This window comes from Orcinus orca, chromosome 3 (genome assembly GCF_937001465.1).
Source record: "Orcinus orca chromosome 3, mOrcOrc1.1, whole genome shotgun sequence".
NCBI lineage: Eukaryota > Metazoa > Chordata > Mammalia > Artiodactyla > Delphinidae > Orcinus > Orcinus orca.
This window is the reverse complement of record NC_064561.1, coordinates 9,816,372-9,844,258: the sequence shown is the minus strand read 5'-3', so window position 1 is coordinate 9,844,258 and position 27,887 is coordinate 9,816,372. Positions and strand designations below refer to the sequence as shown.

Sequence of the window (27,887 nt, the reverse complement as noted above, 5' to 3'; positions counted from 1 at the left end):
TGTTTATATATTGAATATTGCAGCTCTTAACTCTAGTTTCCCTTAATGCTTTGTGATATAATTTACTGTGTGAGTGTATAATATTTATAGGTCTCAGGCTTTAAATGTATGTTGATTGAGAGACATAGTGGGAGTAAGGCCAAGAATTTTGGAACCAAACAGAGTATTTGTTCCTTTTAGGCAAGAGATCCTCAAGATATGAGATGGGTGTATTTGAGTTCTCAGATGGTTTTTACATTCGTAAGTCAGTTTTTGTATGTGCATGTCCTTAGAGAGCTTTGAAATTTTAAGTGCTGCAATATTACTGAAGTAAATGAATTCCTTTAATTGATATGAGGAAAACTATTCAAAACTTACCTAAGTCATTGAAAATCCTAGTATATTTAATGGATTAGACCCAAATTCCTAGTGCATTACACATTACTTATTTCTGAAATAACCCCCAGAGTGAGATATAAGGAGAAACTATGATGCCTCTCTTGTAATTTTAGTTAGAAGGACATATGAAACTTTTCACTTTTTATGCTTTTTATAAGTGTTAAATGTTTAAAGGAGTAAATCTTAGCATGGTTTCCTCCATAGAAAAGTAAAAAATAAGTTAAAATTAAAAATTAAAAGCAAGTTAATTAAAAGTAAAGGCTGTTAAATAGAAAAATATGGTTTATGCAGATTACTCAGTTAATCTTAAATAATCATGTGAAGGTTAGGAAAAGCCTGTTAAGATAAGAAGGTCTAGGGCTTCCCTGGTGGCACAGTGGTTGAGAGTCTGCCTGCCGATGCAGGGGACACGGGTTCGTGCCCCGGTCTGGGAAGATCCCACATGCCGCGGAGCGGCTAGACCCGTGAGCCATGGCCGCTGAGCCTGTGCTCCGCAACGGGAGAGGCCACAACAGTGAGAGGCCCGCGTACCGCAAAAAAAAAAAAAAAAAAGATAAGATCTAAAGTAGACTCACTCCAGAACACCCTGGCCCCTCAAGTGCTCTTGGTTCAGCCACCCCCAATAACCAGTATTGATCATTTCTTGAGCATCTTGATTTGGTGTTTTCTTTATCAAAAAGGGAGCAATTGTGGGCTTCCCTGGTGGGGCAGTGGTTGAGAGTCCGCCTGCCGATGCAGGGGACACGGGTTCGTGCCCCGGTCTGGGAGGATCCCACATGCCGCGGAGCGGCTGGGTCGGTGAGCCATGGCCGCTGGGCCTGCGCGTCCGGAGCCTGTGCTCGGCAACGGGAGAGGCCACAACAGTGAGAGCCCTGCGTACCGCAAAAAAAAAAAAAAAAAGGAAGCAAATGCATATCTTTCTTTCTTTTTGTTTTTTGGCCACACCACACAGCTTGTGGGATCTTAGCTCCCCGACAGGGATTGAACCTGTGCCCCCCTGCAGTGGAAGCGTGAAGTCTTAACCTCTGGACTGCCAGGGAAGTCCCCAGACTCCGCATTTTTTGATGTTTGCTCACAGTTAAAGCCTCACCAATCTGTTAAAATAACAAGAATTCAACTAAATAAATGTTAAAGGTCTTATTGGCTTTATTAAGTGATTGGTGGTGAATTGGACAGCATCGCATCTAGCAAGTAGAGAGGTGTCCAGATGGAAGGCTTAGATGGGCAGAAGGGGGAAGAGGTAAGGAAAGAGTGGATTATCTCATCTTTCTTTGAGGGACAGAAAAAAACCTATGCGGGGACTTCCCTGGTGGTCCAGTGGTTAAGACTCAGCGCTCCCAATGCAGTGGCCCTGGGCTCAATCCCTGGTCGGGGAACTAGATCCCACATGCCACAACTAAGAGTTCACATGCTGCAACGAAGATCTGGCGTGCTGCAACTAAGACCCAGCGCAGCCAAATAAATACATATTTTTTTAAAAAAGGAAAAACCTATGTGGCAGATTACCTCGTTGGTGTTGACCAGAAAATTCCAGATTGGTTAAGATGACATTCCTAGGGGAGGTCGTATTTGCAGTTAGGTTAGGTATTAAGTCTTGGTTTGGTGACATGGGCTTAGCACAAATGACTCCATCTGGGGCCTACTGTTTCTTTTTAACACCTCCCTCTTCCCCTTGTGCCCTGACCTGGACAAGCTGATGAGAAGTCTGGGTGGCCTCCCTTCTAGAGGTGGCAGGGGGTTCCAGCCACACAAGCTTCTGCCCTTGGGCAAGAATTTTTGCCTCGGTCCCACCCTCCACCCACAGTGAGTGAACACCGGGACCAGGCTCCTTTCCTTGGTTTGTGAAGCCATTTCAGAGCTACATGAGAGGCCAGGCCTGCTCTCCCCCGAGACCTCTCTTCCATGAGTCGTCACCCTTTTCTTATCCTCTTGGTGGGTGTGTACTACACCGGTGACAGCCTCAGCCACACCTCTGCAGGTGACCATAGCAGCTGGCACTGTGAGCGGCATGGCCACACATGATCACCACCTGTCTGTCTTCTCCAGCTCTGACTCAGCTCACCTGCTCTGCTGTCTGATGGCGGCCGGCGCTGTGGGCTGCTGGGTGCTGGGGAGCTGGAGCTGTGAGCTGTGCTGCCCTGTGTTGCATTGTTGACCATACCAGGACTCAGTTCTGTGTTCAGCCGAGCAGAATTGTCAGTTTTAAGAACTCCTAGGCATTTGGGAGCAGCAGTATGGGATTGGAGCTCTCCTTAAATTAGTCTTGGGCCAGTGTGTTTGCTGGGATTTATCTGCATGATACAGTGAAGCTGTGCTAGTGCCTGGGTTGGACCCAACATGTAAGGCACGGTGGGAAAGAGAGACAGTAGCCTGTGCAAGAGCTGGGCTAGTTGGGTGGTACTTCCTGACAGAGCAGTTACTGGAGAGAAAAGAGAGGGGGAAAGGCAGTCATTAGATGGTGGCTGAGTCCCCACTCGTAATTCCAGATAATTCCCCAGGACCCTTGAGTTCTGCTGCTGCCTTTATTGCAACAGAGATCCTGACCTTCAGGGTTACAGGGGACAACACCATGGCACCCATGTGGCACAACCAAGGGATTCCTTCAAACCTGATTTAAGCCCAAGTTCCTTATACTTTATAAAGCAGCCAGATATCATAGAGGAGGCCTGTGACCCTGATAGCACTGATGTGTGAGGCTCTCCAGAAGTAGAGTTTATAAATACCAGAGGATACCCCCTCCCCCGAAGTATTCAATATAACCAGTGACTAAAAAAAGCAAAAGCGGGGGGGGGGGGGACAAGAGGGAGAGGACAAATGAAAAAATAATGAAACAAAGGTCCACAATTTGACCCAATTGGAAATCCAAAATATACAGAATTTACACAATGAAAAAGATGAAAGGGCACTACTTGCTTTGGTGCCTCAACAACATAGTTTATGAAGTAATTTTGCCATCTGTTGTGCTGCACTAATTCTCAAACTTTCATGCAAATAATAAATACTAGGGCTCAAATTACAGTTATACCTGGGATCCCACTAAATTTAAGCAAGGTACCCCTGATAAATTTAGGGGAGTTACTAGATATCATATAGAAGACTAATAGGTGTATTTCACCTTAACTTTGAGAAGTGTTATCTTACCTAAATTCCCTGTGGTCTTATCACCCACTGTCCTAAAATAGCCACCCCCAGCAAGGAAGGTCTGATCCAGTGAATTATAAATGAAATTTTAATTTAGTCTTTGCCACTTTCAAATTATATTGATAAATGAGACACCACTGACCTTACCCCCTAGTTAAATATGGCCCAGTGTAAATTTAACAGGGTTTTGAAAGATTGAAAAACATTGTATAAATCTGTTTAGTGAGGAGGTGATTAACCCCCTGTGCTTTTCCTTTTAATAGCCTTATTTGGTCTCTTCTCAACCCTGGAAAAAATGAATGACACCTCACACTGGATTACAGCAAACTTGAGGCTGTGATTTCACCAAATAAGCCCCAATTCCCAGCCCCCAACATAATGGAAATTACTGGCTTCACCCACTCAGCAACGTAAATATCCTGCTCCCACAGATTTGGCTAAGTCTATTCTGTTCAGTGTCTATTTCAGCAGCTTCTCAGCTGCAGTTGGCCTTCACCTCGAAGGGGCATGGTACACCTTTACCTAGTTACCCTCAGGGAACCTCACCACCACTGTGACCATGCACAGTGTCTGCAGGCAGGATCTGAACTGTAGCCACCTTGGTCCAGAAGCACAGGTGTGACATTACACCAACGACATCCTCTTTCTGAGGACATCAGAACATAAAAATATTGACAAAAAGAGCTCCTAAGCAGTAGACAGGCCATTGCTGGTATACGATGTGAGGTTCCTGCCACCTAGCTTAAATTCCTAACAATTATTTGGTAACCTGGGGCCCGCTCTCCCTGACACAGTGAAGAAATAACTGTTGTCCCTCTCAGCACCCACAACCTTGTCCAGATTCTTCTGGTGTTCTGGAGGCATCTTATTCCTTGTTTATGAATTTTACTTGAGCCCATTTATACTATTACTTGTACATCGGCCCACCTTGAATATTCCCCCTACAAAAAACAAAAAGGCTCTGGACTCAGGTCAAACTGCCAGATGACAGGCACTTACTTCCCTTAGTGCCATCAGACACTGATTCACAGTAGAGGCTTCAGTGACCTCGTCTCCTGCCCCTGGAGTTGCCATCAGTAACTGCCCTAGGCTCCACGCTATATGCCATTCGAGCTGCAGTTATCCCTTCTGACAGAGCTGTGCTAAACACAGATAGCCCTGAGCATGTGACCCTTCACCCAGATTCCCATTGTAATTTGGGTCCTGTGAACAGCACCCCAAGAGCTCAGCTCAGCTATGGAGACCCCCTTCAGGCAAGATACAGCTAAACCTGGGCCCCCTGCCATAACCTACCTGCAGGAGGGGTGGCCTACCCTCTCTTCAGTCCCTTTCTGAAGGTCACCCCCTTCCCAGACCCCTAGGCTCCTTGGGGAGCTCCTTAGGATTCTCTGAGTGAAAAGCAGTGGGAGTTTTAGGCATTAGAGACAACATCTCCACATTCATACATGATCCAGCTCAGGCAGAGTTGCTGCTTTTCATCCCTTATTTGGGACATTCTGACGAAGGATGGGACTCAAGGGTGCACAACTGACGAAACATCAGGCTGTCATCTTAGCACTGACCAGCAACTGGCTCCATCAGCATGTGTTTATAGACCCCTGGATGGTTGTCTAAGAGTTGCCCCTTTGTGGTAAAAGAATTCTGAGACTCTCTTGCCTAACAGATACCCACGATATAAATCAAGGTAGGGATTTCCCTGGTGGTCCAGTGGTTAAGACTCTGTGCTTCCACTGCAGAGGGCACCGGTTCAGTCCCTGGTCAGCAAACTAAGATCCCACATGCTGAGGAGACACACACACAAAAATTAAGGTAACACTCGTCTGTCCATGTCAGAGTTCCAGGCGCTGCTAATAGTAACCAAGGCACTCATTTCACTTCTCAGAATATCCAGTGCTGCACTGTGGAACACAGCATTCAGTGTAGTTTAACCCTCTCTTGTAAGTCTCAGAGTCTAGGCCTCATAAAAGCACCAAAATGGCTCATTGAAATAACTTCAGATCAGTTGATTGAAAGATGACCTCTTTCAGCCATCAGTCATCTGAGATGGATATTAAGGCATCTGACTTCCATCTTTTTTTTTTTTCCTAATAACACTTTATCTTTTTCTATAGCAGTTTTAGGTTTATAGAAAACTTGATTACAGAGTACAGAGTTCCCACTTAACCCCTCTGCCTTCATATAGTTTGCCCTGTATTTTTTTGGGGGGCCATGCCACAGGGCATGCGGGATCTTAGTTCCCCCACCAGGGATTGGACCCACGCCCCCTGCAGTGGAAGCAGGGAGTCCTAACCACTGGACACCCAGGGAGGTCCCTGCCCTATTTTTTATATCTAGTATTACTGTGGTACATTTGTTACATTTGATGAACCAATACTGATGCATTAAAGTCTGCAATTTACAATAGCGTTGACTCTTATGTTAGACAGTCTGGGCTTTGGCAACATAAAATGAGTTGTGTCCATCATATCTGTATCATGTATTCTACTTTCATGCTCTAAAAGGCCCCTGTGCTCCACCTATTCATTCATTCCTCCCTCCCACCCGAAATCCCTGGCAGCTGAAGGTCTTACTCATAGTTTTTTCCTTTCCAGAACTATGGTTGGAATAATACAGTGTGTAGCCTTGTCATATTGGCTGCTTTCACTTAGCAATATGATTTAAGGTTTCTCCATGTCTTTTTGGTTTGATACCTCGTGTTCTTTTAACACTGAAAAATATTTCATTGTATTGATGTTCCAGTGATGATTTTTCCATTCACCTGTTGAAGGATATCTTGTTTACCTCTAAGTCTTGGCAATCACGAGTAAAGCTTTTATAAAAATTCATGCACAGGTTTTTTTTTATGAACATAAGTTTTCAGCTAATGTGGCAAAATACAAAGGAGCCTGATTGTTGGATTGTATGGTTAAGAATAGGTTTAGTATTTTAAGAAACTGCCTGTTTTCCAAAGTAGACATACCGTTTTCCATTCCCACCAGCATTGAGAATGGAACAGGGTTCCTGTTGCTGTACATTGTCTCTGTCCTTTGGTGTTCTCAGTTTTTTGAATTTTAGTATTCTGATAAGTATCTAGTAATAATCTCATTCTTCTTTTATTTGCAATCCTAATGACATATGATGTGGAGTGTCTTTTCTTATGCTTATTTACCATCCATGTGTCTTATTTTGTCCATTTTTAATAGTGTTGCCTGTCTTCTTATCGTTGAGTTTTGAGTTCTTTGGCTATTTCAAATAGCAGTCCTTTATCAGATAAGTGGTTTGCAGAGATTTTCTCCCAGTCTGTGGCTTATTTTCAGTCTCTTAACCCTGTCTTTCATAGAGCAAACTGTCATTTTAATGAAGTCAATTTACTAATTTTTTTCTTTCTTCAGTCCTACTTTTGGTGTGTTGAATCAAAAAACTCATCACCAAACCCAAGGTCATATAGATTTTCTCCTATGTTACCTTTTTTCTCAATATTTTAAAAACTTGAAGTATAGTTGATTTACAGTGTTGTGTCAGTTTCTGCTATACAGCAAAGTGGTTCAGCTGTACACATATATACATTTTTAATACTCTTTTCCATTATAGTTTATCATAGGATATTGAATATAGTTTCTCCGTGCTGTACAATAGGACCTTGTTGTTCATCTATTCTATGTATAAAAGCTTCCATCTGCTAACCCCAGCCTCCCACTCCATCCCTCCCCCACCCCCTCCCCCTTGGCAGCCGCCAGTCTGTTCTCTATGTCCATGATTCTGTTTCTGTTTCATAGATAGGTTCACTTTCTCCTGTGTTATCTTCTAGGAGTTCTGTAGTTTTGCCTTTTACATAAGATCTGTGGTCCATTTGGGGTTAATTTTTGCAAAAGGTGTAGGATCTGTGTCTAGACGTTCTTTTTTTCAATGTGGATATCTAGTTTTCCTGGCACTATTTGTTGAAAAGACTGTCGTTTCTTCATTAAATTGCCTTTGATCCTTTGTCAAAGATGAATTGACTAGATTTATTTGGATCTATAGGAAATCATTGACTTTGTATGTTAACTAACCTTCAGTCTTACTGTACTCTCTTATTAGTTCAGGGGTTTTCTTTGTTGTTGTTGATTCTTTTTCTCCATAATCATGTCCTACATGACAAAAGACAGTTTTATTTCTTACTTCCCATTCTGTATACCTTACATGTCCTTTTATTCTGTAAGCTTCCAGTACAGTGTTGACTAGGACTTGTGAGAGAGGGGACATCATTGCCTCCTGATCTTACCAGGGAAGCATCTAGCTTCTCACCATTAAGTGTGATGTTAACTGCAGGTTTTTTGTAGATGGTCTTTCTCAAGAAGAAGAAGTTCCTCTCTTCCTAGTGTGCTATCATAAATGGATTTTGGATTTTTTCAAATGCTTTTACATTTTCATCTGTTTCATTCCTCATATTAATAATTTGGATTTTCTTCTTTCTTTTTTTTTTTTTTTTGGCCGTGCTGTGTGGCTTGTAGTATCTTAGTTCCCCAACCAGGGATTGAACCCAAACCCTCAGCAGTGAAAGCACAGAGTCTTAACCACTGGACCACCAGGAAATTCCCATGTCTTTTCTCTTTTTTTCTCAGCTTATATAGACATTTCTGAATTTCATCTCTTCAAAAAACAGATGTTTTGTTGATTTTTCTCAATGATTTCTTGTACTTTCATTGATTTCTTCTCACATTGTTACATCTCTTCCTGTGCTTACTTTGGGCTTAATTTCCTCTTCTTTTTTCTACTTTTTAAGGCTAAACGCTTAGGATCATTAATTACAGATCTCTTTCTTCAAGTGTATGCCTTCAATGCCATAAATTTCCCTCTACGCCCACCCTATTTTTGCTGCATTCCACAAGTTTCAGTAAATTGTACATTCATTTTTATTTAATCAAGGTAATTTTTAATTGCTGTTGAAACTTTTTCTTTGATCCATGGGTTATTTAAAAGTGTGTTGTTTAATCTTGAAGTATTTAAATGTTTTTAAATATCTTTCTATTATTGATTTCCAGGTTAACGCCTTTGTGTTCTGAGAGTATATTTTGTATGATTTCCCTTAAGATTAGTTAATATGTGTTTTATGTCCCAGAATGTGTTGTTTGTTTTGGCCACGCCACACAGCTTGCAGGATCTTAGTTCCCCAACCAGGGATCAAACCCGGCCCCACGGCAGTGAAAGCACCCAGTCCTAATCACTGGACCACCAGGGAATTCCCCCAGAATGTGTTCTATCCTTATGAATTTCCCATGTTAACTTGAGAAGGATGTGTATTCTGCTATTGTTTGATGAAATAATACACAGTTTTCAGTTATATCCGGTTGTTTGAGGGCACTGTTCAATTCAGCTCTGTGGCTTTTCTGAATTTCTTCCTGCTGGTTCTCGTAATCATTTATTAGAGGGGTGTTGAAGTCCAACTATAATAGTGGAGTTGTCTGTTTCTCCTTGTAATTCTGTCCATTTTTCCCTGGTGTATTTTGCCACTGTGTTGTTGCTGTGCACGTAAGCACTAAGGATTACTTTGTCTTCTTGGAGACTTGACCCCTTTATCTTCATGCATTGCCCCTCTTTATCTCTGTGCTTTGTCAGAAAGTAATATGGATATTCTACTTTTAATGTTAACATGATAACATCTTTTTCCATCCCTTAGTCTTAATCCATCTGTCTTTATTGTGAATGCGGCTTTATTTCAGACAACATATAATTTTTTTAAATCCACTATGACAGTATGTGGCTTCAGTTGTTGTATTTTTAGACCATTGACCTTTTTATAGGTATAGTTGATTTACAATATTATATCAGTTTCAGGTATACAACCTAATAATTCAAAATTTTTATAGATTATACTCCATATAAAGTTATTACAAAATATTGGTTATATTCCTTGTGCTATACAATATACGCTTGTAGCTTATTTATTTTATACATAGTAGTTTGTACCCCTTAATCTCCCACCCGTCTTTCCCCTCCTCACTTCGCTCTCCCCATTTGTAACTGCTAGTTTGTTCTATCTGTGAGTCTGTTTTTGTTTTGTTATATTCATTTGTTTCTTTTAGATTCCCCATATAAGTGAAATCATACAGTATTTGTCTTTCTCTGTTGACTTATTTTACTGAGCATAATACCCTTCATCTATCCATGTTGTTGCAAATGGCAAAATTACATTCTTTTTTCTGGTCAAGAAGTATTCCATTGTATGTATGCACCACATCTTCTTTATCCATTCATCTGTCAATGGACACTTAGGTTGCCTCCATATCTTGGCTATTGTAAATAATGCTGCTGTGAACACTGGGGTGTGTGTATCTGTTTGAAATAGTGTTCATCTTCTTCAGATATATACCCAGGAGTGGAATTGCTGGATCATATGGTAGTTCTATTTTCAGTTTTTTGAGAAATCTCAGTACTGTTTTCCATATTAGTTGGCACTAATTTACATTCTTAGCAACAGTGTACAAGGGTTCCCTTTTCTCCACATCCTCACCAACATTTGTTATTTGTGGTCTTTTTGATGGTAGGTGTTCAGACAGGTGTGAGGTGATACCTCGATGTTTTGACTTGCATTTCTCTGATGCAGTGATGTTGAGCATCTTTTCATATGCTACTTGACCATCTGTATGTCTTCTTTGGAAAAATGTCTACTCAGGTCTTCTATCCATTTTTTAATCAGGTTTTTTTTGATACTGAGGTATATGAGCTGTTTATATCTTCTGGATATTAACCCCTTATCAGTCATATCATTTGCAAATATTTTCTCCCATTCAATGTGCTGTCTTCTCATTTTGTCGATGGCTTATTTACTTATTTTTTAACCACAAAAAGTTTATTGGTACACATACCTTTCCATACTTTCTCCTGTATTTAAATTTTTTCTTTTTATTGGTATTTTATTGACATACAAAATACTTTAAATGTAGTATTAACCAAGTTTTTTTTACAGAATTTTTAATTTTTTTATTTTATATTGGAGTACTGTATAGTTGATTAACAATGTTGTGTTAGTTTCAGATGTGCAGCATAGTGATTCAGTTATATGTATACATGTATCTATTCTTTTTCAAATTCTTTTCCCATTTGGGTTGTTACAGAATATTGAGCAGAATCCCCTGTGCTATGCAGTAGGTCCTTGTTGGTTATCTATTTTAAATATAGTAGTGTGTATCTGTCAATCCCAAACTCCCAATTTATTCCTTCCTCCCACCACCTGTCCCCTTTAGTAACCATAAGTTTTTTTTCTAAGTCTGTGAGCCTATTTCTCTTTTGTAAATAAGTTCATTTGTATCACGTCTTTTTAGATTCCCCATATAAGCAATATTATGATATTTGTCTTTCTCTGTCTGACTTCACTTAGTATGATAATCTCCAGGCCTGTCAATGGTTTCTTTAGATATGCAAAACCTTTTAAGTTTAATTAGGTCCCATTTGTTTCTTTTGCTTTTGTTTCCTTTGACCCCAGCCCCTTACTCTCTGCTCCCATATTTTTCCCTATGCATCTCTTCCATTTGGCTGTTCCTGAGTTGTATCCTTTATCATAAACCAGTAATAGTAAAGCCAAGTGTCTTCCTGAGTTCTCAGAATTGTTCTAGCAAATTACCAAACCTGAGGGAATGTCAAGGGAATCTATGACTTTGTAGGAGGCTGGGTAGAAATGTCAGTAGCCCAGGCACCCTGTTTGTGGCCAGCAGCTGAAGTGGGGGCAGTCTTGTGGGAGTGAGTGTTTATTAATCTGTGAGGTCCAACACTAACTCCAGGTAGCATTCATATTGACTCAAACTGGTAGACACATATTTGATGACAGAGTTGGAGCAGTGGTGTTAAAAAGACACCACATATTTGACGTAAGGAGGGGAAACCACTGTCACAAGTGCTTCTGTCCTCTACCCCCACCTTTGGAGAGCAGGGAGGCTAGAGGAGACTCAAGTGGGTGTTTCCACCACACACACACACGCACGCCCCAGATCAGTTGCACTGTTACAAAATAGATTATTTTGAGGACAGTTCTTGTTAAGAACAGAGTATTCTGGACATGGCTACTTTTTTGTCTCGCTGATTTTGGAGACAGCAGTTTCCCGATGACCTAAATTCTCTGATGGGTCTATTGTTAACTTTTAGTTTGTTGTTTTTTCCCTATGAGGGTGCTAATGCCAGCTTCTAAGCTCCTTAACATGCCAGATCAGGAACCGGAAGTCTCTGACCTCAGTTTTTATTTTTGTCTGCTGACAGCTTTATACTTTCATCCCTCCTTATTCCTCTTTGTACCCCACATCTGTACAAAGTGCTAAGAAAGCCTGAGTGTTCCTTCCTTTGATGCTGGTAAGAGAGTAATAAGTCCATGGAAGTCCCTGCTCATGTGTGCAAACTGTCACCCTAGCTCACCCCCTAATCTCAATGAAAAAACCCAAGCCAGGCTCCTTACCTTGCTCTCCGAAGGCATTTCCCACCTGCTTGAGAGGCCCGCCCTGCCCTCCCCAGACACTTGCATTATAGAAGTAAAAAATTTCATACCCTCTTGGCATTGTGTGCTGTCGTCAGCCTACACATCTGAGCCAAATCTCAGATGGGGTCCACAAGAAAAGGGAACATGATCTGTATATTGCAACACACTGCTTAATTATTCTATTGAGGGACTTCCTGGTGGCGCAGTGGTTAAGAATCCACCTGCCAATGCAGAGGACACGGGTTCGAGCCCTGGTCTGGGAAGATCCCACATGCCGCGGAGCAACTAAGTCTGTGCACCACAACTATTGAGCCTGCGAGCCACAACTACTGAAGCCCGTGCACCTACAGCCCATGCTCTGCAACAAGAGAAGCCACCACAGTGAGAAAGAAGCCTGCACACCACAACAAAGAGTAGCCCCTGTCGTCACAACTAGAGAAAGCCTGCGCATGGCAACGAAGACCTGACGCAGCCAAAAAATAATTTAAAAAAATTATTCTATTGAAAAATCTTCCACATCTTTTTATACCAGTTCATGTTACCCTTTTTTTTTAATTTATTTATTATTTTTGGCTGCGTCAGGTCTTAGTTGTGGCGTGCAAGGATTTTCGTTTAGGTGTGTGGGCTTCTCTGTAGTTGTGGCATGTGGGCTCCAGAGCGCGTGGGCTCTGTAGTTGTGGCATGCAGGTTTAGTTGCCCCGCGGCGTGTGGGATCTTACTTTCCTGACCAGGGATCGAACCTGCATACCCTGCATTGGAAAGCAGATTCTTTACTACTGGACCACCAGGTAAGTCCCTTCACCCTTTATTTTTAAAAAGTGAATATGAGGGCTTCCCTGGTGGCGCAGTGGTTGAGAGTCCGCCTGCCGATGCAGGGGACGCGGGTTCGTGCCCCAGTCCAGGAAGATCCCACATGCCGCGGAGCAGCTAGGCCCGTGAGCCATGGCCGCTGAGCCTGCGCGTCCGGAGCCTGTGCTCCGCAACGGGAGAGGCCACAACAGTGAGAGGCCCACGTACCGCAAAAAAAAAAAAAAAAAAGTGAATATGAGGGTGAGATTATGTAACCAGTTCTTACAAAATAGACACTTGTCTTGCTACCAGTTTTTTTTTTTTTTAACATCTTTATTGGGGTATAATTGCTTTACAATGGTGTGTTAGTTTCTGCTTTATAACAAAGTGAATCAGTTATACATATACATATGTTCCCATATCTCTTCCCACTTGCGTCTCCCTCCCTCCCACCCTCCCTATCCCACCCCTCCAGGCTGTCACAAAGCACCGAGCCAATATCCCTGTGCCATGCGGCTGCTTCCCACTAGCTATCTACCTTACTACGTTTGTTAGTGTGTATATGTCCATGACTCTCTCTCGCCCTGTCACAGCTCACCCTTCCCCCTCCCCATAACCTCAAGTCCGTTTTCTAGGAGGTCTGCGTCTTTATTCCTGCCTTACCCCTAGGTTCTTCATGACATTTTTTTTTTCTTAAATTCCATATATATGTGTTTGCTACCACTTTTTGCTACCAGAATCTGTGAATTAAAACTCAGGTTGCCACATCACAGGGCAAACATAGTAAAATTATGTTCTTCTCCAAACTTCATTAATTCCTTATTTATTTTGTCATCACATATATTCAAAAAAGAATGTACAAAGTGTTTTTTAATATAAATTTTATTTATTTTTTATTTTTGGCTATGTTGGGTCTTCGTTGCTGTGTGCGGGCTTTCTCTGGTTGCGGCAAGCAGGGGCTACTCTTCATTGTGGTGCACGGGCTTCTCATTGCGGTGGTTTCTCTTGTTGCAGAGCAAGGGCTCTAGGCGCCTGGGCTTCAGCAGTTGTGGCACACAGGCTCTAGAGTGCAGGCTCAGTAGTTGTGGTTTTCGGGCTCTAGAGCGCAGGCTCAGTAGTTGTGGCTCATGGGCTTAGTTGTTTCGCAGCATGTGGGATCTTCCCGGACCAGGGCTCAAACCCGTGTCCCCTGCATTGGCAGGTGGATTCTTAACCACTGCGCCACCAGGGAAGCCCATACAAAATGTTTTATTGGAAGATCTAGTAATAATAACAATATAAACATCTTTGTAATCATCAAGATTCATAACTGGGCCTTTAGGCAGTTTTTAGAGTCTCATGATGTTCTTGCTCCCTTGCTCATCTCTGTGCTGCCCCATAGATGATCTCTGTTGATTGTTTAGTTATTCATACCTTTACCATCTATTCTTTTCACTACACAGTGTTGTTTTAGTTTTGTCTGTTTTGACCTTTCAGTAAATGAGTATTAATGAAATTACGATCAAAATGTTTTTTGGTTGGTTCTTTGCAGAAGTATGTTTCATACACATCTAGGGTCTACAGGCCAGTCAAGGTACTCATCCATTGCAGTGGTTATAGGGTTCGGCTTTTTCCAGTTAAAAAAATTTTTTTTGGTCGTGCCACACAACTTATGGGATCTTACTTCCCCAACTAGGGATTGAACCTGGGCCCTTGGCAGTGAAATCACGGAGTCCTAACCACTGGACCTCCAGGGAATTCTCTCCAGTTTAATTTTTAATCTCCTTAAAAATACATTTTCTATATTCTTGCATTAGTCTCCAAGAACATAAATCCTCTGGACATTAGAGAAAAATTGCTAAGCTGTAGATAGCGAGTTCGAATGTACAGGAAATGGCAGTGGAGTGCATCAGTTGATGCTTCCTCCATTCGTGCATAATTTACGTATTTGTCACCTATGGTCATCAACACTTGGGATTACTAAATTGACTAAATTTTTGTCCTAATCAGTGTGAAATGTAATCTGCTTGACATGTTGTTTCATTACTTCCTATTACCAATCAGACAGGTATTTTCTCATACATGATCTCGCATCTTCTGTTAAACATGTTTTGGTTATTTCCCCTTTTTTTTCCCCCTTAACTATTGTGTCCGTTCATCTTACTTCGCACACTAACCCTTTAACATTGCATGTATTTTTTTCCACCTGTTGTTTGTCTTATAACTCCCTTAGTTTTAATATGTTTGAATTGGTCAGGCTCTTGCTTTAGGGCTTCTTCTTTTTTTGTTTTGGGGGGGGGTTGTTTTAATTAATTTTTGTTTGTTGTTAGTCATCCATTTTATACATATCAGTGTATATATGTCAATCCTAGTCTCCCAGTTCATCACACCACAACCCCAATCCCTTACCGCTTTCCCCCCTTGGTGCCCATACGTTTTTTCTCTACTTCTGTGTCTCAATTTCTGCTAAGCAAACCAGTTCGTGTGTACCATTTTCTAGGTTCCACATATACGTGTTAATATACGATATTTGTTTTTCTCTTTCTGACTTACTTCACTCTGTATGATAGTCTCTAGATGCATCCACGTCTCTACAAATGACCCAATTTCATTCCTCTTTATGGCTGAGTAATATTCCATTATATATATGTACCACATCTTCTTTATCCATTCGTCTGTCGATGGGCATTTAGGTTGCTTCCATGACCTGGCTATTGTAAATAGTGCTGCAGTGAACATCGGGGTGCATGTGTCTTTTTGAATTATGGTTTTCTCAGGGTATATGCCCAGTAGTGGGATTGCTGGGTCATATGGTAATTCTATTTTTAGTTCTTGAAGGAACCTCCATATTGTTCTCCATAGTGGCTGTGTCAATTTACATTCCCACCAACAGGGCAAGAGGGTTCCCTTTTCTCCACACCCTCTCCAGCATTTGTTGTTTGTAGATTTTCTTATGATGCCCATTCTAACTGGTGTGAGGTGACACCTCATTGTAGTTTTGATTTGCATTTCTCTAATAATTAGTGATGTTGAGCAGCTTTTCATATGCTTCTTGCCCATCTGTATGTCTTTGGAGAAATGTCTATTTAGGTCTTCTGCCCATTTTTGGATTGGGTGGTTAGTTTTTTTAACATTGAGCTGCATGAGCTGTTTATATATTTTGGAGATTAATCCTTTGTCAGATGATTTGTTTGCAAATATTTTCTCCCATTCTGAGGGTTGTCTTTTGGTCTTGTTTATGGTTTGCTTTGCTGTGCAAAAGCTTTTAAGTTTCATTAGGTCCCATTTGTTTATTTTTGTTTTTATTTCCATTACTCTAGGAGGTGAATCAAAAAAGGTCTTGCTGTGATTTATGTCAAAGAGTGTTCTTCCTATGTTTTCCTCTAAGAGTTTTGTAGTGTCCGGTCTTATATTTAGGTCTCTAATTCATTTTGAGTTTACTATTGTGTATGGTGTTAGGGAGTGTTCCAATTTCATTCTTTTACATGTACCTGTCCAGTTTTCCCAGCACCACTTATTGAAGAGGCTGTCTTTTCTCCACTTTATATCCTTGTTTCCTTTGTCATAGATTAGTTGACCATAGGTGCGTGGGCTTTATCTCTGGGCTTTCTACCCTGTTCCATTGATCTGTGTTTCTATTTTTGTGCCAGTACCATACTGTCTTGATTACTGTAGCTTTGTAGTACAGTCTGAAGTCAGAGAGCCTGATTCCTCCAGCTTCGTTTTTCTTTCTCAAGATTGCTTTGGCTGTTCGGGGTCTTTTGTGTTTCCATACAAATTGTGAATTTTTTTTGTTCTAGTTCTGTGAAAAATGTCATTGGTAATTTGATAGGGATTGCACAGAATCTGTAGATTGCTTTGGGTAGTATAGTCATTTTCACAATGTTGATTCTTCCAATCCAAGAACATGGTATATCTCTCCATCTGTTTGTATCATCTTTAATTTCTTTCATCAGTGTCTTATAGTTTTCTGCATACAGGTCTTTTGTCGCCTTAGGGAGGTTTATTTCTAGGTATTTTTGTTGTTGTTGCAATGGTAAATGGGAGTGTTTCCTTAATTTCTCTTTCAGATTTTTCATCACTAGGGTATGGGAATGCAAGAGATTTCTGTGCATTAATTTTGTATCCTGCAACTTTACCACATTTATTGATTAGTAGTTTTCTGGTGGCATCTTTAGGATTCTCTATGTATAGTATCATGTCATCTGCAAACAATGTCAGTTTTACTTTTTCTTTTCCAATTTGTATTCCTTTTATTCCCTGATTGCCATGGCTAGGACTTCCAAAACTATGTTGAATAATAGTGGTGAGAGTGGACATCCTTGTCTTGTTCCTGATCTTAGAGGAAATGCTTTTACTTTTTCACCATTAAGAATGATGTTTGTTGGGCTTCCCTGGTGGCACAGTGGTTGAGAGTCCGCCTGCCGATGCAGGGGACACAGGTTCGTGACCCGGTCTGGGAAGATCCCACATGCCGCGGAGCGGCTAGGCCCGTGAGCCATGGCTGCTGAGCCTGCGCGTCCACAGCCTGTGCTCCGCAATGGGAGAGGCCACAACAGTGAAAGGCCAGTGTACCGCAAAAAAAAAAAAAAATGATGTTTGCTTTGGGTTTGTCATATATGGCCTTTATTATGTTGCCCACTTTCTAGACAGTTTTTATCATAAATTGATGTTGAATTTTGTCAGAAGCTTTTTCTGCATCTATTGAGATGATCATATAGTTTTTATTCTTCAATTTGTTAATGTGGTGTATCATATTGATTGACTTGCGTATACTGAAGAATCCTTGCATCTCTGGGATAAATCTCACTTGATTCATGGTGTATGATCCTTTTTAATGTGTTGGATTCTGTTTGCTAGCATTTTGTTGAGGATTTTTACATCTATATTCATCAGTGATATTGGTCTGTAATTTTCTTTTTTTATAGTATCTTTGTCTGGTTTTGGTATCAGTGTGATGGTGGCCTCATAGAATGAGTTTGGGAGTTTTCCTTCCTCTGCAATTTTTTGGAAGAGTTTGAGAAGGATGGGTATTAGCCCTTCTCTAAATGTTTGATAGAATTCACCTGTGAAGCCATCTGATCCTGGACTTTTGTTGGAAGATTTTTTTTTTTTTTTTTTGTGGTACGGGGGCCTCTCACTGTTGTGGCCTCTCCCATCGCAGAGCACAGGCTCCGGACGCGCAGGCTCAGCGGCCATGGCTCACGGGCCCAGCCGCTCCACGGCATGTGGGATCCTCCTGGACCAGGGCATGAACCCGTGTCTCCTGCATCAGCAGGCGGACTCTCAACCACTGTGCCACCAGGGAAGCCCTGTTGGAAGATTTTTAATCACAGTTTCAATTTCATTACTTGTGATTGGTCTGTTCATACTTTGTTTCTTCCTGGTTCAGTCTTGGAAGGTTATACCTTTCTAAGAATTTGTCCATTTCTTCCAGGTTGTCCATTTTATAGGCATAGAGTTGCTTGTAGTAGTCTCTTAGGAAGGTTTGTATTTCTGCAGTGCTTGTTTTAACTTTTTTCCTTTCTAATTTTATTGATTTGAGTCCTCTCCCTCTTTTTTAAAAAAAATTTATTTTATTTATTTATTTTTGGCTGCTTTGGGTCTTCGTTGCTGCATTGGGCTTTCTCTAGCTGCAGCGAGCAGGGGCTACTCTTCATGGCGGTGCATGAGCGTCTCATTGCAGTGGCTTCTCTTGTTGCGGAGCATGGGCTCTAGGCGCCTGGGCCTCAGTAATTGTGGCACATGGGCCCAGCTGCTCCGCAGCATGTGGGATCTTCCCAGACCAGGGCTCGAACCCATGTCCCATGCATTGGCAGGTGGATTCTTAACCACTGCACCACCAGGGAATCCCTCCCTCTTTTCCTTGATGAGTCTGGCTAATGGTTTATCACTTTTGTTGATCTTCTCAAAGAACCAGGTTTTAGTTTTATTGATCTTTGCTATTGTTTTCTTTGTTTCTATTTCATTGATTTCTGCTGTGATCTTTATGATTTCTTTCCTTCTACTAACTTTGGATTTTGTTTGTTCTTCTTTCTCTAATTCCTTTAGGTGTAAGGTTAGATTGTTTATTTGAGATTTTTCTTGTTTCTTGAGGTAGGCTTGTATAGCTATAAACTTCCCTCTTAGAATTGCTTTTGCTGCATCCCATAGGTTTTGGGTCATCGTGTTTTCATTGTCATTTGTCTCTAGGTATTTTTTTGATTTTCTCTTTGATTTCTTTAGTGATCTCTTGGTTATTTAATAACGTTTAGCCTCCATGTGTTTGTGTTTTTTACATTTTTTTCTCTGTAATTGACTTCTAATCTCATAGTGTTGTGGTCAGAAAAGATGCTTGATATGATTTCAATTTTCTTAAATTTACTGAGGCTTTATTTGTGGACCTAAGATGTGATCTATCCTGGAGAATGTTCTGTGCGCACTTGAGAAGAAAGTGTAATCTACTGTTTTTGGATGGAATGTTCTATAAATATCAATTAAATCTATCTGGTCTATTGTGCCATTTAAAGCTTGTGTTTCCTTACTAATTTTCTGTTTGGATGATCTGTGTAAGTGATCAAATGATTGGTGTAAGTGAGGTGTTAAAGTCCCCCACTATTACTGTGTTACTGTCAATTTCCTCTTCTAGAGCTGTTAGCAGTTGCCTTATGTATTGAGGTGCTCCTATGTTGGGTGAATATATAATTGTTACGTCTTCTTCTTGGATTGATCCCTTGATCATTATGTAGTGTCCTTCGTTGTCTTTCGTAACATTCTTTAAAGTCTATTTTATCTGATATGAGTATTGCTACTCCAGCTTTCTTTTGATTTCCATTTGCATGGAATATCTTTTTCCATCCCCTCATTTTCAGTCTGTATGTGTCCCTAGGTCTGAAGTGGGTCTCTTGTAGACAGCCTATATATGGGTCATGTTTTTGTATCCATTCAGCAAGCCTGTGTCTTTTGGTTGGAGCATTTAATCCATTCACGTTTATGGTAATTATCGATATGTATTTCCTATTACCATTTTCTTAATTGTTTTGGGTTTGTTATTGTAGGTCCTTTGCTTCTCTTGTGTTTCCCACTTAAGTTCCTTTAGCATCTGTTGTACAGCTGGTTTGGTGGTGCTAAGTTCTCTTAGCTTTTACTTGTCTCTAAAGCTTTTGATTTCTCCATCAAATGTGAGTGAGATCCTTGCTGGGTAATCTTGGTTGTAGGTTCTGCCCTTTCATTAAATATGTCATGCCACTCCCTTCTGGCTTGTAGAGTTTCTGCTGAGAAATCAGCTGTTAACTTTATGGGAGTTCCCTTGTATGTTTTTTGTCTTTTTTCCCTTGCTGCTTTCAATAATTTTTCTTTGTCTTTAATTTTTGCCAATTTGAATGGGACTCTGTGCTTCCTGGGCTTGGGTGGCTATTTCCTTTCCCATGTTAGGGAAGTTTTTGACTATAATCTCTTCAAATATTTTCTCAGGTCCTTTCTCTCTCTCTTCTCCTTCTGGGATCCCTATAATGCAAATGTTGTTGAGTTGAATGTTGTGCCAGAGGTCTCTTAGGCTGTCTTCATTTCTTTTCATTCTTTTTTCTTTATTCTGTTCTGCAGCAGTGAATTCCACCATTCTGTCTTCCAGGTCACTTACCCATTCTTCTGCCTCGGGTATTCTGCTATTGATTCCTTCTAGTGTATTTTTCATTTCAGTTATTGTATTGTTCATCTCTGTTAGTTTGTTCTTTAATTTTTCTAGATCTTTGTTAAACATTTCTTGCATCTTCTCCATCTTTGCCTCCATTCTTTTTCGGAGGTCCTGGATCGTCTTCACTATCATTATTCTGAATTCTTTTTCTGGAAGATAGCCTATCTCCATTTCATTTAGTTGTTTTTCTGGGGCTTTATCTTGTTCTTTCATCTGGTACATAGCTCTCTGCCTTTTCATCTTGTCTTTCTGTGAATATGGTTTTTGTTCCACAGGCTGCAGGATTGTAGTTCTTCTTGCTTCTAGGGCTTATTCCTCTTAAATGAGAAAGTTCTATTTTTGGATCAATGAAGCATTTACTTGTGATTTCTAGAAGTGTCCCAGTTTTTTCTTTCACGTTTCAATCTATAATGAATTGGCTATTGCCCATGGAATACAGGGGAATACAATGTTTTTCCCAGTTAGATAACATTTTGTTAGAGATATATTTTGGGAGAGGTAACATCTTAGTGATGTTTGGGTTATTTCTAAAAACATCTTTTGTATTTTCATTTATCTCATTCTCCTTTAATGTTACCCAACAAAAATTTTAAATTTTTCCCATGAGGATCATTAAATATCTCGTTCATTCTTCTTTAGTACCGAATTAAATTTGTTCTGGAGGGAGCCAGATGCAAACTTCCAGATGGTCTTTCCTAGTGTAATCACATAGGAAGGGCTCAAGCCTACAAGCAGCGGGTTGTGACAACACATATAAAATAATTGTCTTCCAGAGAAGCTCATTAGAGCCTCAATACCCAGAGTGATTTGGGGGAGCAGATCACATAGGAACTCTGCCTAAGCATAATGAAAGTTCAGACGCTCATAATGAAAAGCGTTTATAATGTACCATAAACAGTTTAGACACACTGAGCCACTCTTATCAGGTTGGTGGGGTCACTCATAAATCCCAGTTCCCAGAGAGCAACAAAGGACAAACATGGTGAGCAGGCATTCCTAAGAATCAGCGATCTCAGACTTGTTAGTAACTCTCTTCTGCACACTTCACAGTAGGACATTGTTAGGAGCAAGAGCTACAGATACACCATAGAAAGTGTAATTAGAGCTGATGCAAGCAGCTCAAGCAGGAAGTGGTTACTTCCTCACAAATTTAACAGCATCATGAACATGTGGAAATTATACATTTTTACTATGATCACTTAAAGTCTTACTGTTCTCTAATGGTAGGGTCCAGAGCACATTGGAAAAATTAGAGAAATGCTACACAAATAAATATTTCCATTTTAAGACCATCGATTCCTGTGAGAAAAACTTCTCAAGAACTGGGGATTTCTTTTTCTGTTCCTTAACTGAATAGATAAATTCTACCATTGTAATTACTATGTGGGAACCTTTTCTCTGTCCCCTGCACGTGGACATCAGTAGGTTAGTGATCTTTTACAGAGACCAGCATTTAGGGAAGTTATGTGGTTCCTATGCCCAGACGTTGCGCTGTCATGTCCCTGTGCACCACATGGAGGCATGGAAATGAGAGAAGTGGAAAGGCAGCCTCTCAAGTGGCTGGTTGAGAATCACTGCCTCCTATAATTGGAGAAGATAAGTTTTATGTTTTTTAGAGGAAAGCACTGCTGGACCCTTTGTGTTTTATAATGATGGGCACGTTCACCATCAAACCATTGTGGTCTTCAGTGGACTCTGGTGCAAACTGCAATTCTTATTCAGTTCCCCAAGGTCAGCAAGGTCCAGGGTACACTGTTATGGTTTTGCCGGAAAATGCTCTTCTGGCATTTATCTTCTCAGTATATGCACATATATGTGGTAAAGATGGTGAGAAGCCACTCTGAGTATAGGGATTTTGTGGAGGTCTAAGTTGTCATGCCTTCTTTCTCATGCCTGAGTACTAACTTCAGAATAGCTTCCTAGCCTCATGAAATAGGAGAGAGATAAAAAGGAGTAACTGAGTATCTGTCAAATATTTTTACAGGCAAGTTAAACTTAATACTTTTCCACAAGATTATTTTTATTCAGCCAGTTGCATCTGACTACTTCTGATAGCCTGGAGTACTTTAGGACAATATGGCCAGCTGGGCCTAGTGATAAGCTGGATTTCCACAGGTCTCCTGTCCTTGTCACGTTTGGTGATGGGAATGGAAGAAAAAGCTTCCAGTTCACTGTGTTTTTTTCCATTAAAACCTCATGCAAGGGGCTTCCCTGGTGGCACAGTCGTTAAGAATCCACCTGCCAATGCAGGGGACATGCGTTCAAGCCCCGGTCCAGGAAGATCCCACATGCCACAGAGCAGCTAAACCCATGCGCCACAACTACTCAAGCCCGCATACCTAGAGCCTCGTGCTCTGCAACAGGAGAAACCACCGCAACGAGAAGCCCACACACCACAACAAAGAGTAGCCCCCACTTGCCGCAGCTAGAGAAAGCCCGCACGCAGCAACGAAGACCTGACACAGCCCAAAATTAAGTTATAAAAAAAAAAAACACCTCATGCAAATGTGATCCTGTGTTTCATGGAGTGCTATGTGATAGATATGGTGGGTATTAAAGGAGGTGGATTTTTCTTACGAGGAGTTGATGATCTGGAAATACTTCTTTCATTTGGAGTTCACATTTCTCCAGCGTGCTCTGGATCCTACTGTTAGAGAATGATAAGACTTGAGTGATCATAGTAAAAATGATTTCCATGTGTACATGATGCTGTTGAATGTGAGGAAGTGGTCATATAGAGAATAAGGATTTTGATGATCAAGTCACAGAATAAATATTTCAATAACAGCATCATATGTGAACTTCTTGTGAATGGACTACAGATTCCCACTACTGTGTCCATCTCACCCATCTTCCTGTACACATATTTGTGATGTTTTAGGACCCAGTGGCCTTTGAGGATGTGGCTGTGAACTTTACCTTGGAGGAGTGGGCTCTGCTGGGGCCTTCACAGAAGAAACTCTACAGAGATGTGATGCGGGAAACCTTGAGGAACCTGGCCTCAATAGGTAAGGATGATGACATTCCTTCACTTAATCAATTAGAGAACAAGTGTTTCCTGCCCATCAGTGTTGTTCTAAGATGTGGAATGGGGAAAGGGAATACTTTGGTAAGTAAATCATAGTTTGAGGTCATCATAGACCTGTGAAATAATAATTTTCCTATAATTTATTGATCTTTTTGGTTGGCATTTCAGGGGAAAAATGGGAAGACCATAACACTGAAGATCAGTACAAAAACCAGGGAAGAAATCTGAGGTGAGTTGCACTCACAGTTTAAAGCAGTGTCCCACAAGAGAATCTTCTTATGTCATGAAATTTAGAAACAAGTAGACACAAAAGGGCCCAGCTTCAAATTTATTTATTCTCAGAAAATTTTTACCAAAAAAATGTTTTCTTAACTGTGTCATGGATGTTCATTGTTTCCCAAATAGTTTACTTTAAAACATATTCAGAGACTGCATATATGAATATCACTATGATAATAGCAATGGTTGAGCTTTCTTGTAGAGCATTCAGTATATTCACTTTCAAACTTACATGGTGCAGAAAAACCTAATACTTTCCCGATAAATGATAAAAATGTAATACTAATATTTACTGTAAAATCATTAACAAAGAAATCATTAACAGTGTGCTTCTAATTTTTTTTTAACAGAAGCCATACATTACAGAGATGCTGTGAAAGTGAAGAAGGTAGTCAGTGTGGCGAAAATATCAGCCTTATTCCAAATCTTAATCTGAACAAGAATTCTACTGCTGTAAAACCATGGGAGTGCAGTGTGTGTGGAAAAGTCCTCATGAGTCGTTCATCCTTTAATAGGCACGTTAGATCTCACACTGCACCCAAACCATCCAGGTATCAGGAATGTGGAAAGAAGCCTTATAAATGTAAGGTATGTGGAAAAGCCTTCAGTTATCTCCAGCCTTTTCAGAAACATGAAAGTAATCATAGTATAGAGAAATCCTATAAATGTAAGGAATGTGGGAAATCATTTAGATATCGCCAATCTGTTCGAAAACATGAACGGACTCACACTGGAGAAAAACCCTATCAATGTAAACAATGTGGGAAAGCCTTTCGATATCATCAAACCTTTCAAACACATGAAAGAACTCACACAGGGGAGAAACCGTATGAATGTAAGCAATGTGGTAAAGCCCTCAGTTGTCCAAGTTCCTTTCGAAGTCATGAAAGGACTCATACTGGAGAAAAACCCTATGAATGTAAAAAGTGTAGTAAAGCCTTCAGTTGTCCCAGTTCTCTTCGAAAACATGAGAGAACTCATACAGGAGAGAAACCTTATGACTGTAAGGAATGTGGGAAAGCCTTCATTTCTCTTGGAAGCTTTCAAAGACACATGATAACACATACTGGAGTTGGACCTTATAAATGTAAAGAATGTGGAAAAGCATTCAATTGTCCCAGTTCATATAGAATACATGAAAGATCTCACACTGGAGAAAAACCCTATGAATGTAAACAGTGTGGTAGAGCCTTCAGTTGTTCCAGTTCCTTTCGAACACATGAAAGAACTCACACTGGAGAGAAACCTTATCAATGTAAGGAATGTGGAAAAGCCTTCCATTGGCTCACCACTTTTCAAGTCCATGTGAGAACTCACACTGGTGAAAAACCCTATATATGTAAGCAGTGTGGTAAAGCCCTCAGTTGTCCCACTTCATTTCGAAGACATGAACGGACTCACACTGCAGAGAAACCCTACGAATGTAAGCAATGTGGGAAAACCTTCAGTTCTCCTTTAGGTTTGCAAATACATGAAAGAACTCACACTGGAGAGAAACCCTATAAATGTGAGAAATGTGGGAAAGCGTTTGTTTCTCTCACAAGCTTTCGAAGACACATGATGACGCACACTGGAGATGGACCTTATAAATGTAAGGAATGTGGGAAAGCATTTAATTGTCCCAGTTCATTTCGAATACATGAAAGAACTCACACAGGAGAGAAACCCTATGAATGTAAAATATGTGGTAAAGCCTTCAGTTGTTCCAGTTATGTTCAAGTACATGAAAGAACTCATACTGGAGAGAAGCCCTATGAATGCAAGGAATGTGGGAAAGCCTTCATTTACCGCACAACCTTTCGAGGTCACATGAGAATGCACACTGGTGAGAAACCGTATAAGTGTAAAGACTGTGGGAAAGCCTTTAGTCGACCCAGTTCATACAGAAGCCATGAAAGAATTCACACTGGAGAGAAACTTCTTGAATGTAAGCATTGTGGGAAAGCCTTTAATTGGCCCACATCCTTACATAAACATGTCATGAGAATGCACACTGGATATAAGTGATAAATACAAGAGTTTCCTATCTTAACAAATACTGGGCTGGCCAAAAAGTTCATTCGGGATTTTCCGTAACATCTTACGGAAGAATGAACTTTCTGGCCAACCCAATACATTCAAAGTCATATGAAAACTCTACTGGAGAGAAATGCTATAACATGTAAATAATATGGGAAAGCCTGATGTAGATTAATTCATATATAATGCTCCAAAAAATTCATAACATGAAACGTTTTAAAAGTTAAAAATATATCTTTATCAGTGGCTTATTCTGAAACTCAGTCTCTAATTATGGATTCTACTTGTTAATTTTGCAAATGAACACAACACTGAGTTGAAACAATTCTGTAAGTACTCTTTAAGCAATAGTATATAAGCTTAGTAGGTAGTATTTTTCCTTAAATTAGCTTATAGAATTTTTGTCTTTCCATTTTGAAATCTGTTGGATCCATGAGTGAACTGGAATATAATTGTAATGTGCCAATATTATATATAATGTGCCAAAAATATATAATTTTTGTTGTTCTGTAAGTAAAGGGGGCATGGACTAATGACACTCTGGTAGTTGTTGGGATTTTCCTATTGGCTTCATGTGGCAGGTACTGGATATTTCTTACCCATTGTAAATATGCCTCTTTTATTAGAAAAACTTTTCTCTTGTCAGAAGAGCCTTCTTCCATTTTTTCCTTGCTAATAAATAGTTGGCATAAATTTGTAATTATGTGAAGTTTAACACAGAGTATAATCTCATTTGACTTAGTATTTACATCTTTTCTCTTTGTCATTTTCTCTTTACTCTTTGTCATTCCATCTGACTGTGATTTGGGGAAGAGACTTTAAGACACCCATGTTGACATCAACTGCATACTTAAACAAAGCAACCTTACATTGTTTACAAGTGCAATTATTTTAAATTCGTAGCTACAATATCTTTGCACTGAAGCAACATTTTTCCCCCACCAATGCATTAAAAATTCTCCTACATTATTCTGATATCACCAGTTAGTGTCTCTTTACCCATAATTCAATTAGAATAATTATATCACTGAAGTCAACTAGTGGTATTACCATCCCTTCATTCATATTGAGCACCTACTATGTGCCTGTGCTGTAAATACAACAGTGATCATAACTGATGTGGTTACTGCTCTCACATTGCAAGTCTGTGAGATTAAATATAAACATCACATTTCTAGCTACTTTTTAAAGTGTTATTAACATTTAAGTTCTGATTCATTTTTGTAATAACCTTGTATGTTAATGGACCAGTAAGTCTTTATATTTGCAAAAAGAAAAGAGACCTACCTGTTACAGGACACTAAAATGTAGAATTGGAGATGCTCTCCTGGAATGTGTTGTTAACATGGGTAATATGTTGTGACCTACATTTTCTAGAACCTGTTCTTTTCATGGTTCCATGTTAGAATTCACCACTAGCCTCCCTTGCATGACACTTGGAAGGCAAAGTGAAGAAGGCCTTAGTTCTTGAGCCACACAGGAGTTTCACATATACCTGGTTCTAAACCATTTTCCTGATTCTTTGCCCTGCCAGTCCAAAGTAGGCTCATTACCACCAGCTACATGACTTCCATTTTCTCAGACCTGTTGGTTTCCACAGATACCTCCACAAGTTCCACAGCAAAGATCCCTCACAGTTTGGATTTTCCTGCAAGTCCTCATGTGTCCACCAGGCAACAAATTTAGACTGCTGTGATTGAGAACGTTTTGTGAAGCACTGACTCACCTCTTCTCTATATTGTATTTGTATAAGGTCTAATTTGTGTAGTAAACACATTGTTCTGTTGATATTGCTGGTGACTGTGTGTTCTTGATTCCACTATAGCAGCTACAGTGGTGCAGTCAGAAGAAAGCACGTGGTCCTGTAGTGAGTTCCTCTACTGCACTGTGCAGTGACTTCTGTGGCCCAATCCTTCCATGTGAGAATTAGCACCTTCCTCTTATCGGATAGATTATGGATATTTCCAATCACTCACAATTGAACATAATTTCTCAGTACATTTTCAGTTATGACTGATTCTATGTGATTGAAAACAATGGGTTTTTTTGTCAAATGCTTCTCTTTCAAAAAATCTTGTATACTAATAAATATTATCTTTTCTATTTCCTAATAGGATATATTGAAACATCCCATTGCAATTGTAGATTTTTAGATCAAGTTTGTGGTTTTTTTCAAGGTA

The 27,887-nt window shown here is 40.2% G+C and overlaps 1 protein-coding gene across 2 annotated transcripts in view; it reads left to right on the top strand.

Annotated features, from left to right (window-relative positions):
* LOC101276194 (zinc finger protein 791) overlaps nt 1-27,495 on the top strand; it is a 50,421-nt gene extending 22,926 nt beyond the window's left edge. For both annotated transcript variants that reach the window (XM_033401331.2, XM_033401332.2), the window contains 3 exons: nt 23,263-23,389; nt 23,578-23,638; nt 24,039-27,495. In XM_033401331.2, the coding sequence (XP_033257222.1) occupies nt 23,263-23,389; nt 23,578-23,638; nt 24,039-25,695 (1,845 nt within the window). In that variant the 3' untranslated portion in view covers nt 25,696-27,495. The remainder of the gene's footprint in view (nt 1-23,262; nt 23,390-23,577; nt 23,639-24,038) is intronic.
* Nucleotides 27,496-27,887: the final 392 nt, after the last annotated feature.